We start from the raw sequence: 14,745 nt of genomic DNA, 5'->3' as shown, positions 1-14,745 counted from the left end.
ACAGAACATAACATAACAGAACAGAACAACAGAACATAACATAACAGGACAGGACAGAACACCACAACATAACAGAACAGAACAACAGAACATAACATAACAGAACAGGACAGAACAACAGAACAGAACAGAACAGAACTGAACAACAGAACAAAACAAAACAACAGAACAGGACAGAACAGGACACAACAGGATAGGACAGAACAACAGAGGACAGAAAAGAACAACAGGGCAGGGCAGGGCAGGGCAGGGCAGGACAGCACAGGACAACAGGAGATGACAGGACAGGATAACAGAGATGACAGGACAGGACAACAGAGATGACAGGACAGGGCATACCAACAGAACAGGACAGGATAGAACAGGACAGAACAAGACAGGACAGAACAGGGCAGGATAGAACAGAACAGGACAGAACAACAGAACAGGACAGAATAGAGAACAGAATGAAATACCGAGCCCTAACCACGGTGGGTATGATTTTACTACCCCAATAGCCGTAAAAGGTAATGCGACCTTTACATTCACCTTTAAACTTAACACAGCTGTTAGGGAAAGTTGATTTCAGCAACTTTAAGTCTTGTATGCGTTTCTTTCTTCTTTAAAAAAAGTTAATTTGCTGTTTGTTCAATTCACTTGTTAAGGTGCTGTTGCTGTTGTTAAGACAGAAGCACAATCCTGCAACAACTTATACAGGCGCATCACCCTGTCAGAACGTGGACACTGGTGATGCTACACAACACCATGTGGACACTGTTGTTGCTACACAGCACCCTGTGGGCACTGTTGTTGCTACACAACACCCTGTGGGCACTGTTGTTGCTACACAACATCCTGTCAGAACGTGAGCACTGTTGTTGCTACACAGCACCCTTTGGGCACTGTTGTTGCTACACAGCACCCTGTGGGCACTGTTGTTGCTACACAACACCCTGTGGGCACTGTTGTTGCTACACAGCACCCTGTGGGCACTGTTGTTGCTACACAGCACCCTGTGGGCACTATTGTTGCTACACAACACCCTGTGGGCACTGTTGTTGCTACACAACACCCTGTGGGCACTGTTGTTGCCACACAACATCCTGTCAGAACGTGGGCACTGTTGTTGCTACACAGCACCCTTTGGGCACTGTTGTTACTACATAACACCCTAAGGGCACTGTTGGTGCTACACAGCACCCTTTGGGCACTGTTGTTGCTACACAACATCTGTGGGCACTGTTGTTGCTACACAACACCCTGTCAGAACGTGGGCACTGTTGTTGCTACACAGCACCTTGTGGGCACTGTTGTTGCTACACAGCACCCTGTGGGCACTGTTGTTGCTACACAACACCCTGTGGGCACTGTTGTTGCTACACAGCACCCTGTGGGCACTGTTGTTGCTACACAACACCCTGTGGGCACTGTTGTTGCTACACAACACCCTGTCAGAACGTGGGCACTGTTGTTGCTACACAGCACCCTTTGGGCACTGTTGTTACTACATAACACCCTAAGGACACTGTTGTTGCTACACAACACCCTGTCAGAACGTGGGCACTGTTGCTGCTACACAGCACCTTGTGGGCACTGTTGTTACTACATAACACCCTAAGGGCACTGTTGGTGCTACACAGCACCCTTTGGGCACTGTTGTTGCTACACAACATCCTGTGGGCACTGTTGTTGCTACACAACACCCTGTCAGAACGTGGGCACTGTTGTTGCTACACAGCACCTTGTGGGCACTGTTGTTGCTACACAGCACCCTGTGGGCACTGTTGTTGCTACACAGCATCCTGTGGGCACTGTTGTTGCTACACAGCACCCTTTGGGCACTGTTGTTACTACACAACATCCTGTGGGCACTGTTGTTGCTACACAGCACCCTGTGGGCACTGTTGTTGCTACACAACATCCTGTGGGCACTGTTGTTGCTACACAGCACCATGTGGGCACTGTTGTTGCTACACAACACCCTGTCGGCACTGTTGTTGCTACACAACATCCTGTGGGCACTGTTGTTGCTACACAGCACCATGTGGGCACTGTTGTTGCTACACAACACCCTGTCGGCACTGTTGTTACTACACAACATCCTGTGGGCACTGTTGTTGCTACACAGCACCCTGTGGGCACTGTTGTTGCTACACAACATCCTGTCGGCACTGTTGTTGCTACACAACATCCTGTGGGCACTATTGTTGCTACACAACACCCTGTCAGAACATGGGCACTGTTGTTGCTACACAGCACCCTTTGGGCACTGTTGTTACTACATAACACCCTAAGGGCACTGTTGGTGCTACACAGCACCCTTTGGGCACTGTTGTTGCTACACAACATCCTGTGGGCACTGTTGTTGCTACACAACACCCTGTCAGAACGTGGGCACTGTTGTTGCTATACAGCACCTTGTGGGCACTGTTGTTGCTACACAACACCCTGCAGACACTGTTGTAGCTACACAACACCCTGTCAGAACGTGGGCACTGTTGTTGCTACACACCACCCTTTGGGCACTGTTGGTACTACATAACACCCTAAGGACACTGTTGTTGCTACACAACACCCTGTCTGAACGTGGGCACTGTTGTTGCTACACCCTGTGGGCACTGTTGTTGCTACACCCTGTGGGCACTGTTGTTACTACACAACACCCTGTCAGAACGTGTGCACTGTTGTTGCTGCACAACACCCTGTCAGAATGTGGACTCTGTTGTTGCCACACAACACCCTGTCAGAATGTGGACACTGTTGTTGCCACACAACACCCTGTCAGAATGTGCACACAGTTGTTGCTACACCCTGTGGACTCTGTTGTTGCCACACAACACCCTGTCAGAATGTGGACACTGTTGTTGCCACACAACACCCTGTCAGAATGTGGACACTGTTGTTGCTGCACAACACCCTGTCAGAATGTGGACACTGTTGTTGCCACACAACACCCTGTGGACACTGTTGTTGCCACACAACACCCTGTCAGAATGTGGACACTGTTGTTGCCACACAACACCCTGTGGGCACTGTTGTTGCCACACAACACCCTGTGGACACTGTTGTTGCCACACAACACCCTGTCAGAATGTGGACACTGTTGTTGCCACACAACACCCTGTGGACACTGTTGTTGCCACACAACACCCTGTCAGAATGTGCACACAGTTGTTGCTACACCCTGTGGACACTGTTGTTGCTACACCCTGTGGACACTGTTGTTGCTACACCCTGTGGACACTGTTGTTGCCACACATCACCCTGTCTGAACGTGGACACTGTTGTTGCTGCACAACACCCTGTCAGAATGTGGACACTGTTGTTGCCACACAACACCCTGTCAGAATGTGGACACTGTTGTTGCCACACAACACCCTGTCAGAATGTGGACTCTGTTGTTGCCACACAACACCCTGTCAGAATGTGGACACTGTTGTTGCCACACAATACCCTGTCAGAATGTGGACTCTGTTGTTGCCACACAACACCCTGTCAGAATGTGGACACTGTTGTTGCCACACATCACCCTGTCAGAATGTGGACTCTGTTGTTGCTACACAACACCCTGTCAGAATGTGGACACTGTTGTTGCCACACAACACCCTGTCAGAATGTGGACACTGTTGTTGCCACACATCACCCTGTCAGAATGTGGACTCTGTTGTTGCTACACAACACCCTGTCAGAATGTGGACACTGTTGTTGCTACACCCTGTGGACACTGTTGTTGCCACACAACACCCTGTCAGAATGTGGACACTGTTGTTGCTACACAACACCCTGTCAGAATGTGGACAATGTTGTTGCCACACAACACCCTGTGGACACTGTTGTTGCCACACAACACCCTGTCAGAATGTGGACACTGTTGTTGCCACACAACACCCTGTCAGAATGTGGACACTGTTGTTGCTACACAACACCCTGTCAGAATGTGGACACTGTTGTTGCCACACAACACCCTGTCAGAATGTGGACAATGTTGTTGCCACACAACACCCTGTGGACACTGTTGTTGCCACACAACACCCTGTCAGAACGCGTGCACTGTTGTTGCTCAGCCGACGAGAACAGGAAACCTCATTATCTGCCCATTCCTTTCTCTATCTTTGAATAGGCCATGTGGTAATCCAGGGGAGATAACATCTGATGCTGAAGAGCAACAGGGATGATGATGCGTTTAGGAGTACAGAGAGAGAGAGAGAGAGAGAGAGAGAGAGAGAGAGAGAGACAGACAGACAGACAGACAGAGAGACAGACAGAGAGACAGAGAGATAGACAGAGACAGACAGACAGTCAGACACACCCACACACACACACACACACACTCTCTCACACACACACCGACAGACAGTAAGAGACAGAGAGAGAGACTTGGAACTACAATGTAGGGTCACAGACCTGTATTCATATGATTACATGTGCTGCACACACACACACACACACACACACACACACACACACACACACACACACACACACCATGTACATATATAAGTGCACGACAAAAAAGACAAAAAATGAAACATAACTTCAAACCAATATTCTTTGGCGTCAATAAAATTGAAGAGGTAGATTCACATAAAATTCTGGGTGTCATTATTGATAAAGATCTATCTTGGACTGATCATACGAAGTACTTAAGTAAACGTCTCTCTAATAGAATACTTCAACTAGCAAAAATCAAAAAGATCTTCAATGTCCATTCACGAAAGCTCTTCTTCTGTGCACATATTCTGCCAGAAATCGACTATGCGTCAACTTTATGGGACAGCTGTAGCCTCTCAAACATGAAGCTTATTCACCATATGTATAAAAGAGCACCGAAAATAGTATTGTTAAAATCGAATTCCTTGACCCTAATGGACTATTAGCAACTTGATATATTATCTGTACTTCAACAACGCTGTTTGCATGCATAATGTTAAGAATGGAAATGCTCCAAAAAAGATTGCAGACACTTTTAAAACTAATGAACACAGACACAACCACATGCTCTGCATAACCAGACCAAGAAACAACCTTTTCAAATCCAGCTTTCTGAATTCTGGTGGAAATTTATGGAATAATCTCCCACTCTGAAAAGTATCGTGAATAAAATCATGTTTAAGAAAAATCTGAAGAATCACCTCATTGAAAATAATCAACAGTAATACAAATTTTGATCAGATATTCTAATATTCCTACCATTAATTGTGAAATGCTTGTATTGGCAAGGATTTTGCACTATATGAGGGAACATGTGCATGTGGGTGGGATGAGCATGGTGTCATTGTGTCTGAGAATTTGTGTTAAGTGGTGTGTGTGTGTGTGTGTGTGTGTGAAACGGAAATGCAATTGTGTATATCTTTATCACAATGTATATATATATATATATATATATATATATATATATATATGTATATGTATATATATATATATATGCATTTTGTTGTTATTGTTGCTTTTCATCTGCTTGTTTCTTCTCTCTCTCTCTCTGTCTCTCTCTCTCTCCTATACTTTTTCTCTTTTTTCCCTTTTATTTTCATTGATGGCTTGATGTAAAACAGCAATTGTTGCTTATTCAATTTACCATCATGAAATAAAATCTTGGCTGACACAGAGACACAGACAGAGACACGGACACAGGAGACAGAGACAAATACAAAGACACACACACGAGAGAGAGAGAGATGGAGAGAGAAAAAGATTTTTTTAAATTATATTCAAAACCGTACAAGTAACGTTAAGTACAAGCACGTGTGCACATGGCAAGTAAGAAAACAAAAAGAAAAGGAATGAAGGAAGAAAGGAAAGGAGCGAGGGAGACAGACAGACAGACAGACAGAGAGAGTGAGTGACAGAGAGAGGGGGAGGGAGGGAGAGGGAGAGAGAGAGAGAGACAGACAGAGAGACGGAGAGAGAGAGAACTCAGAACTCAAAAACGTTTTTATTCAAGGAAGATTTTAGGCATAGCCTATTCTTCCAATCTGGCCTTGGTAATCTACATCTATTACAAACAGCACACACATATATGAAGTAAAAGGTATTCATGCAGAAGGACATACATGATAAAGAAAACAACCCTCCCCACCCCCCGGCCCCCACACACATGCATACATACACGCGCGCGCGCGAGCGCGCGCACCCACATACACACACGCGCGCGCACACACACTGACACACACACACACACACACACACACATGGATGACAGATGGATAGGAAAGTGAGTCAGAAAGAGAGAGCGAGCGAGCGAGAGAGAGAGAGAGAGATGTCATTACTATAGTGCAACATACTACATAGACTACCACCATCACGATTATGATAGAACGAAATGAATAGATTTATACATGCATAAAAAATAGAACGAAAAAAAAAGAAAAGAAGAAAATAAAAATAAGAACGAAAGAAGCAAAACAAAACAAGATAAAATGAGAAAGAAACAACAACACTAGCAACAATAACTGATACAATAAATGATACATAACTGACCTCTTTGTTACTGCCTACAGTAATTCAAAGATCAGAGTTGTTTACTGTTGGAAGGGGCGAAGATATTTATGCAGACTTGATTTGAAAATAGAGAACCGCCCGTTTGTATGTGCAAAGGAAGGGAGTTCAACAGCATAGGAAGGCAGTGTATTCATATCCACTGTGTTCAGGTAGACAGACAGAGACAGGCAAATAAACAGACATAACCCAGAAACGACCCACCTCTTGGTTGGTGCTGAGATTTTCCATGACGTCCTCGTCTTGGGACGGCAGGAAGTCATCACGGTATGACGTCACGTTGCCCACCAACACCACCACCACCAATAGCGTCACTCCAACTGTGACGTCATACCTTCTCGTCATCGCTGGCGTCGTGGCGTTGTTGGATGTGTAAATTCTATTTGGTTGTGTTTGTTTGTTGTCAAACCACACACACATAACACAGTTTTGGATACAGAGACTTTGACCAGCGGAATGAGCTCAGGTCTTTCTGGCCTGGGGAATGCACACCTCGCCACGCTGGCTGTTGGCTGATTTCTTCATTCTGTTCTGTGTGAAGCTATCCTATATCTCGGCGCTCCTTACTTATTACGCTTTTTCTTTTTTCCGCAACTGTGTATTGAGTCTCCCGTGCCAGGTCCCAGACCTTTCCTGATCATTCGCTGGTCTGCTAGTGTTTCCAGCTGCTTCAGCCACTGACAGTTCTCACAGCTGGTGACAGCTGCTCCAATCACCGACGATCTCACAGCTGATGATTTGGGTACCCGTATGGGAGCGCTGCAACTGACAAATGAATTCACGATGCCGTGTCTAGAACCACAGAACTCAGGTAGGGCAGTGATGGATAGAATGGTTGTCTAGAACCACAAAACTCCTTAGGTAGGACAGTGATGGATAGAATGGGTGTCTAGAACCACAAAACTCCTCAGGTAGGACAGTGATGGATAGAATGGGTGTCTGCAACCACAGAACTCCTTAGGTAGGACAGTGATGGATAGAATGGGTGTCTGCAACCACAAAACTCCTCAGGTAGGACAGTGATGGATAGAATGGGTGTCTGCAACCACAGAACTCCTCAGGTAGGACATTGGTAGATAGAATGGGTGTCTGCAACCACAGAACTCCTTAGGTAGGACAGTGATTGGAAAAATGGGTGTGTAGAACCACAGAACTCAGGTAGGACAGTGATGGGTAGAATGGGTGTCTAGAACCACATAACTCGTCAGGTAGAAGTGTGGTGGATAGAATGCCGTGTCTAGAACCACAGAACTCGTCAGGTAGAAGTGTGGTGGATAGAATGCCGTGTCTAGAACCACAGAACTCGTCAGGTAGAAGTGTGGTGGATAGAATGCCGTGTCTAGAACCACAGAACTCAGGTAGGACAGTGATGGGTAGAATGGGTGTATAGAACCACAGAACTCGTCAGGTAGAAGTGTGGTGGATAGAATGCCGTGTCTAGAACCACAGAACTCGTCAGGTAGGACAGTGGTGGATAGAATGGGTGTATAGAACCACAGAACTCGTCAGGTAGAAGTGTGGTGGATAGAATGCCGTGTCTAGAACCACAGAACTCGTCAGGTTGGACAGTGATGAGTAGAATGGGTATATAGAACCACTGAACTCAGATAGGACAGTGGTGGATAGAATGGGTGTGTAGAACTACATAACTCCTCGGGCAGAACAGTGATGGGTAGAATGGGTGTGCAGAGCCACAGAACTCAGGTAGGACAGTGGTGGGTAGAATGGGTGTGTAGAACCACAGAACTCCTCGGGCAGAACAGTGATGGATAGAATGGGTGTGCAGAGCCACAGAACTCAGGTAGGACAGTGATGGGTAGAATGGGTGTGCAGAGCCACAGAACTCGGGCAGGACAGTGATGGATAGAATGGGTGTCTAGAACGACAGAACTCCTCGGGTAGGACAGTGGTGGATAGAATGGGTGTCTAGAACGACAGAACTCGGGTAGGACAGTGGTGGATAGAATGGGTGTGTAGAACCACAGAACTCGTCAGGTAGGACAGTGATGGGTAGAATGGGTGTGTAGAACCACAGAACTCGTCAGGTAGGACAGTGGTGGATAGAATGGGTGTGTAGAACCACAGAACTCGTCAGGTAGGACAGTGATGGGTAGAATGGGTGTGTAGAACCACAGAACTCGGGCAGGACAGTGATGGGTAGAATGGGTGTGTAGAACCACAGAACTCCTCGGGTAGGACAGTGATGGGTAGAATGGGTATGTAGAACCACAGAACTCGTCAGGTAGGACAGTGGTGGGTAGAATGGGTGTGTAGAACCACAGAACTCGGGTAGGACAGTGGTGGGTAGAATGGGTGTGTAGAACCACAGAACTCGTCAGGTAGGACAGTGGTGGATAGAATGGGTGTGTAGAACCACAGAACTCGTCAGGTAGGACAGTGGTGGGTAGAATGGGTGTGTAGAACCACAGAACTCTTCAGGTAGGACAGTGGTGGATAGAATGGGTATGTAGAACCACAGAACTCGGGTAGGACAGTGGTGGATAGAATGGGTGTGTAGAACCACAGAACTCGTCAGGTAGGACAGTGGTGGGTAGAATGGGTGTGTAGAACCACAGAACTTCTGGGTAGGACAGTGGTGGATAGAATGGGTGTGTAGAACCACAGAACTCTTCAGGTAGGACAGTGGTGGGTAGAATGGGTATGTAGAACCACAGAACTCCTCGGGTAGGACAGTGGTGGGTAGAATGGGTGTGTAGAACCACAGAACTTCTGGGTAGGACAGTGGTGGATAGAATGGGTATGTAGAACCACAGAACTCCTCGGGTAGGACAGTGGTGGATAGAATGGGTGTGTAGAACCACAGAACTCTTCAGGTAGGACAGTGGTGGGTAGAATGGGTATGAAGAACCACAGAACTCGGGTAGGACAGTGGTGGATAGAATGGGTATGTAGAACCACAGAACTCTTCAGGTAGGACAGTGGTGGATAGAATGGGTGTGTAGAACCACAGAACTCTTCAGGTAGGACAGTGGTGGATAGAATGGGTATGTAGAACCACAGAACTTCTGGGTAGGACAGTGGTGGATAGAATGGGTATGTAGAACCACAGAACTTCTGGGTAGGACAGTGGTGGATAGAATGGGTGTGTAGAACCACAGAACTCTTCAGGTAGGACAGTGGTGGGTAGAATGGGTGTGTAGAACCACAGAACTCCTCGGGTAGGACAGTGGTGGATAGAATGGGTATGAAGAACCACAGAACTCGGGTAGGACAGTGGTGGATAGAATGGGTGTGTAGAACCACAGAACTCCTCGGGTAGGACAGTGGTGGGTAGAATGGGTGTGTAGAACCACAGAACTCGGGTAGGACAGTGGTGGGTAGAATGGGTATGTAGAACCACAGAACTTCTGGGTAGGACAGTGGTGGATAGAATGGGTGTGTAGAACCACAGAACTCGTCAGGTAGGACAGTGGTGGGTAGAATGGGTATGAAGAACCACAGAACTCAAGTGAAGGATAGAATGCGTGTGAATCTGCTAAACAATCATCCACTGATGTTCTCAGAGTAAACCTTACAAAAATATTGTTTTATGAATGTGTAGAAATAGATTATTTATTCTGAAAGTGGAGAGAGAAAGAGACAATGCACCTTTTCAATGCACATAAATAAAGTGCATCCTCTTCGCATTAAGACAACACATCACAAATATAAAAAAGGAGCCAAAATCACGTATCGATATAAGTATCTTAATTTTTTTTTTTACTTAACAAATAAAAAGGTTAAAGGTCCCATAGCCTGCCATTGTGGCAGTGTATTCATATCCACTGTGTTCAGGGCTCAGCATAGGAAGGCAGTGTATTCATATCCACTGTGTGCAGGGCTCAGCACAGGAAGGCAGTGTATTCATATCCACTGTGTTCAGGGCTCAGCATAGGAAGGCAGTGTATTCATATCCACTGTGTTCAGGGCTCAGCATAGGAAGGCAGTGTATTCATATCCACTGTGTTTAGTGCTCAGCATAGGAAGGCAGTGTATTCATATCCACTGTGTCCAGGGCTCGGCATAGGAAGGCAGTGTATTCATATCCACTGTGTTCAGGGCTCAGCATAGGAAGGCAGTGTATTCATATCCACTGTGTGCAGGGCTCAGCATAGGAAGGCAGTGTATTCATATCCACTGTGTCCAGGGCTCAGCATAGGAAGGCAGTGTATTCATATCCACTGTGTGCAGGGCTCAGCATAGGAAGGCAGTGTATTCATATCAACTGTGTGCAGGGCTCAGCATAGGAAGGCTGTGTATTCATATCCACTATGTCCAGGGCTCAGCATAGGAAGGCAGTGTATTCATATCCACTGTGTGCAGGGCTCGGTATAGGAAGGCAGTGTATTCATATCCACTGTGTGCAGGGCTCAGCATAGGAAGGCAGTGTATTCATATCCACTGTGTTCAGGGCTCAACATAGGAAGGCAGTGTATTTATATCCACTGTGTTCAGGGCTCAGTATAGGAAGGCAGTGTATTCATATCCACTGTGTTCAGGGCTCAGCATAGGAAGGCAGTGTATTCATATCCACTGTGTGCAGGGCTCAGCATAGGAAGGCAGTGTATTCATATCCACTGTGTGCAGGGCTCGGCATAGGAAGACAGTGTATTCATATCCACTCTGTGCAGGGCTCGGCATAGGAAGGCAGTGAATTCACTTCCACTGTGTCCAGAGCTCTGCATAGGAAGGCAGTGTATTCATATCCACTGTGTGCAGGGCTCGGCATAGGAAGGCAGTGTATTCATATCCACTGTGTCATGGGCTCGGTATAGGAAGGCAGTGTATTCATATCCACTGTGCCCAGAGATCGGCATAGGAAGGCAGTGTATTCATATCCACTGTGTCATGGGCTCAGTACAGGAAGGCAGTGTATTCATATCCACTGTGTCCAGGGCTCGGTATAGGAAGGCAGTGTATTCATATCCACTGTGTGCAGGGCTCGGCATAGGAAGGCAGTGTATCCATATCCACTGTGTGCAGGGCTTGGCAAAGGGAGGCAGTGTATTCATATCCATTGTGTCCAGGGCTTGGCACAGGAATGCGGGGCCCAGTCCTCTCCTGCCGTTTTGAATTTCACCAACCGAAGTCAGGTACCCGTTCACACATGGGTCGAGTGAGGGAAATCGGAGTGACATGCCTTTCCCCAGGACAGAACGCCTCGCTGAAACTGGGCTTCGAACCCTGATGACTGGTGAACACTGGATAGTCCACCCTGATGACTGGTGAACACTGGATAGTCCACCCTGATCACTGGTGACAACTGGATAGTCCACCCTGATCACTGGTGAACACTGGATAGTCCACCCTGATGACTGGTGAACACTGGATAGTCCACCCTGATCGCTGGTGACAACTGGATAGTCCACCCTGATCACTGGTGAACACTGGATAGTCCACCCTGATCACTGGTGAACACTGGATAGTCCACCCTGAACACTGGTGACAACTGGATAGTCCACCCTGATCACTGGTGAACACTGGATAGTCCACCCTGATCACTGGTGAACACTGGATAGTCCACCCTGATCACTGGTGAACACTGGATAGTCCACCCTGATGACTGGTGAACACTGGATAGTCCACCCTGATCACTGGTGAACACTGGATAGTCCACCCTGATCACTGGTGAACACTGGATAGTCCACCCTGATCACTGGTGAACACTGGATAGTCCACCCTGATCACTGGTGACAACTGGATAGTCCACCCTGATCACTGGTGAACACTGGATAGTCCACCCTGATGACTGGTGAACACTGGATAGTCCACCCTGATCACTGGTGAACACTGGATAGTCCACCCTGATGACTGGTGAACACTGGATAGTCCACCCTGATGACTGGTGAACACTGGATAGTCCACCCTGATGACTGGTGAACACTGGATAGTCCACCCTGATGACTGGTGAACACTGGATAGTCCACCCTGATGACTGGTGAACACTGGATAGTCCACCCTGATGACTGGTGAACACTGGATCAGAAGTCCCCCTAATCCGCTCTGCTAACAGGCATCAATCACACACACAGCTCTATAACTCTATCACACACACAACATTATAATTCTATCACACACAGCTCTATAACTCTATCACACACACAACATTATAATTCTATCACACACAACTCTATAACTTTATCACACACACACACACAACTCTACCATTCATACAATTCTATAACTCTATCAGACACACAACCATATAACTCATACATACAACAGTATCAGACACATCTCTATCAATCACACAACTCTATAACTATCACAGACACAACTAAATCACATACACAGACACCTCTATCACACACACACACACACACACACAACTCTATCACACACACACACACACACACACACACACACACAACTCTGTCACACACACACAGCTCTATCACACACACAACTCAACAGACGCATCAAACCTTCTCACGTCGCTAGCGAAGAGCCGCTGTGGAGTGTGAACGCTCTGTGGTATCAGACGACGAAGCACCGAAACCTAGACCTCACTTCTTGCTTCCCGGCTCGTGGTCGTCGAACGATCTGTGTCCGATACTCGCCGCTTGTTGCTGGATGCCCGCTGGTCCTGGCGCCGGCAGCACCAGTGAATTTATACCACGAGGCGCCAGATTTCTCACCTTTTTTCATTAGTGTTCCTCTGCTTGCTCCCTACTGCTCCTACCGCTTGAACGGTGTGGTGCGGTGCGGTGTGGTGTGGGGGGCAGTGTTTGTGGCTGAATGATGGTGGTGGTGTGATGTTAGTAGGGGTGGTGCTACCCACAGTCGTGGAGGGATTTTTAGCCAGCGGGATGGGAGGGAGAGAGGGTGGGTGAAGGTGGTGAGAGAGTGGGAGTAGGGTCGGTGGGTAAATCAGAACAAACAGCACCTTTTTATTACTGAAGGTCTGTCTGTCTGACTGTTGCGTGTTGAGAGAGAGGGAGAGACAAAGGAAAAGCGGCCTGGGACGCGTGGTGTGTGTGAATGTGTGTGTGTGTGTGTGTGTGTGTGTGTGTGAATGTGTGTGTGTGTGTGTGTGTGTGTGTGTGTGTGAATGTGTGTGTGTGTGTGTGTGTGTGTGTGAATGTGTGTGTGTGTGTGTGTGCGTGCACGCGTGCAGAGACAGAGAGTGTGATGGTGGGGGTGGTGGGTAGGTGATATGGTTGGGAGAGATAGAAGAGGCTATGAACGGGGTACATGAAATAAAAAAAAAGACTATGAACGGGGTACAGAGGGAGATAGAAGAGCCTATGAACGGGGTACAGGGGACAGAAGAGGCTATGAACGGGGTACAGGGGGAGATAGAAGAGGCTATGAACGGGGTACAGGGGGTAGAAGAGGCTATGAACGGGGTACAGGGGACAGAAGAGGCTATGAACGGGGTACAGGAGGAGATAGAAGAGGCTTTGAACGGGGTACAGGGGGAGATAGAAGAGGCTATGAACGGGGTACAGGGGATAGAAGAGGCTATGAACGGGGTACAGGGGATAGAAGAGGCTATGAACGGGGTACAGGGGGAGATAGAAGAGGCTATGAACGGGGTACAGAGGGAGATAGAAGAGGCTTTGAACGGGGTACAGGGGACAGAAGAGGCTATGAACGGGGTACAGGGGACAGAAGAGGCTATGAACGGGGTACAGGGGGAGATAGAAGAGGCTATGAACGGGGTACAGGGGGAGATAGAAGAGGCTATGAACGGGGTACAGGGGGAGATAGAAGAGGCTATGAACGGGGTACAGGGGATAGAAGAGGCTATGAACGGGGTACAGGGGATAGAAGAGGCTATGAACGGGGTACAGGGGGAGATAGAAGAGGCTATGAACGGGGTACAGGAGGAGATAGAAGAGGCTATGAACGGGGTACAGGGGGAGATAGAAGAGGCTATGAACGAGGTACAGGGGACAGAAGAGGCTATGAACGGGGAACAGGGGGTAGATAGAAGAGGCTATGAACGGGGTACAGGGGGAGATACAAGACTGAACGGTGTACAGAGTGTAGAAGAGGCTATGAACGGGGAACAGGGTGTAGAAGAGGCTATGAACGGGGTACAGGGTGTAGAAGAGGCTTTGAACGGGGTACAGGGGGTAGAAGATGCTACGAACGGGGAACAGGGTGTAGAAGAGGCTATGAACGGGGTACAGGGGACAGAAGAGGCTACAAACGGGGTACAGGGTGTACAGGATGCTACAAACGGGGTACAGGGTGTACAGGATGCTACAAACGGGGTACAGGGTGTACAAGATGCTATGAACGGGGTACAGGGTGTAGAAGATG

General features: G+C 47.7%; 1 protein-coding gene across 1 annotated transcript in view; it reads right to left on the bottom strand.

Moving 5' to 3' along the window:
• The window catches only part of LOC143287263 (adipolin-like), a 96,917-nt gene extending 83,808 nt beyond the window's left edge, over window positions 1-13,109 (bottom strand). Inside the window, exons 1-2 of the mRNA XM_076595210.1 lie at window positions 12,900-13,109; window positions 6,679-7,239 (exon numbers count right to left, since the gene is read on the bottom strand). Coding sequence (XP_076451325.1) covers window positions 6,679-6,894 — 216 coding nt within the window. The 5' untranslated portion in view covers window positions 6,895-7,239; window positions 12,900-13,109. The remainder of the gene's footprint in view (window positions 1-6,678; window positions 7,240-12,899) is intronic.
• Between the last annotated feature and the right edge of the window lie 1,636 nt (window positions 13,110-14,745).

The sequence above is a fragment of the Babylonia areolata genome, chromosome 11 (assembly GCF_041734735.1).
Source record: "Babylonia areolata isolate BAREFJ2019XMU chromosome 11, ASM4173473v1, whole genome shotgun sequence".
Lineage (NCBI taxonomy): Eukaryota > Metazoa > Mollusca > Gastropoda > Neogastropoda > Buccinidae > Babylonia > Babylonia areolata.
This window is presented reverse-complemented; position numbering and strand designations above follow the sequence as displayed.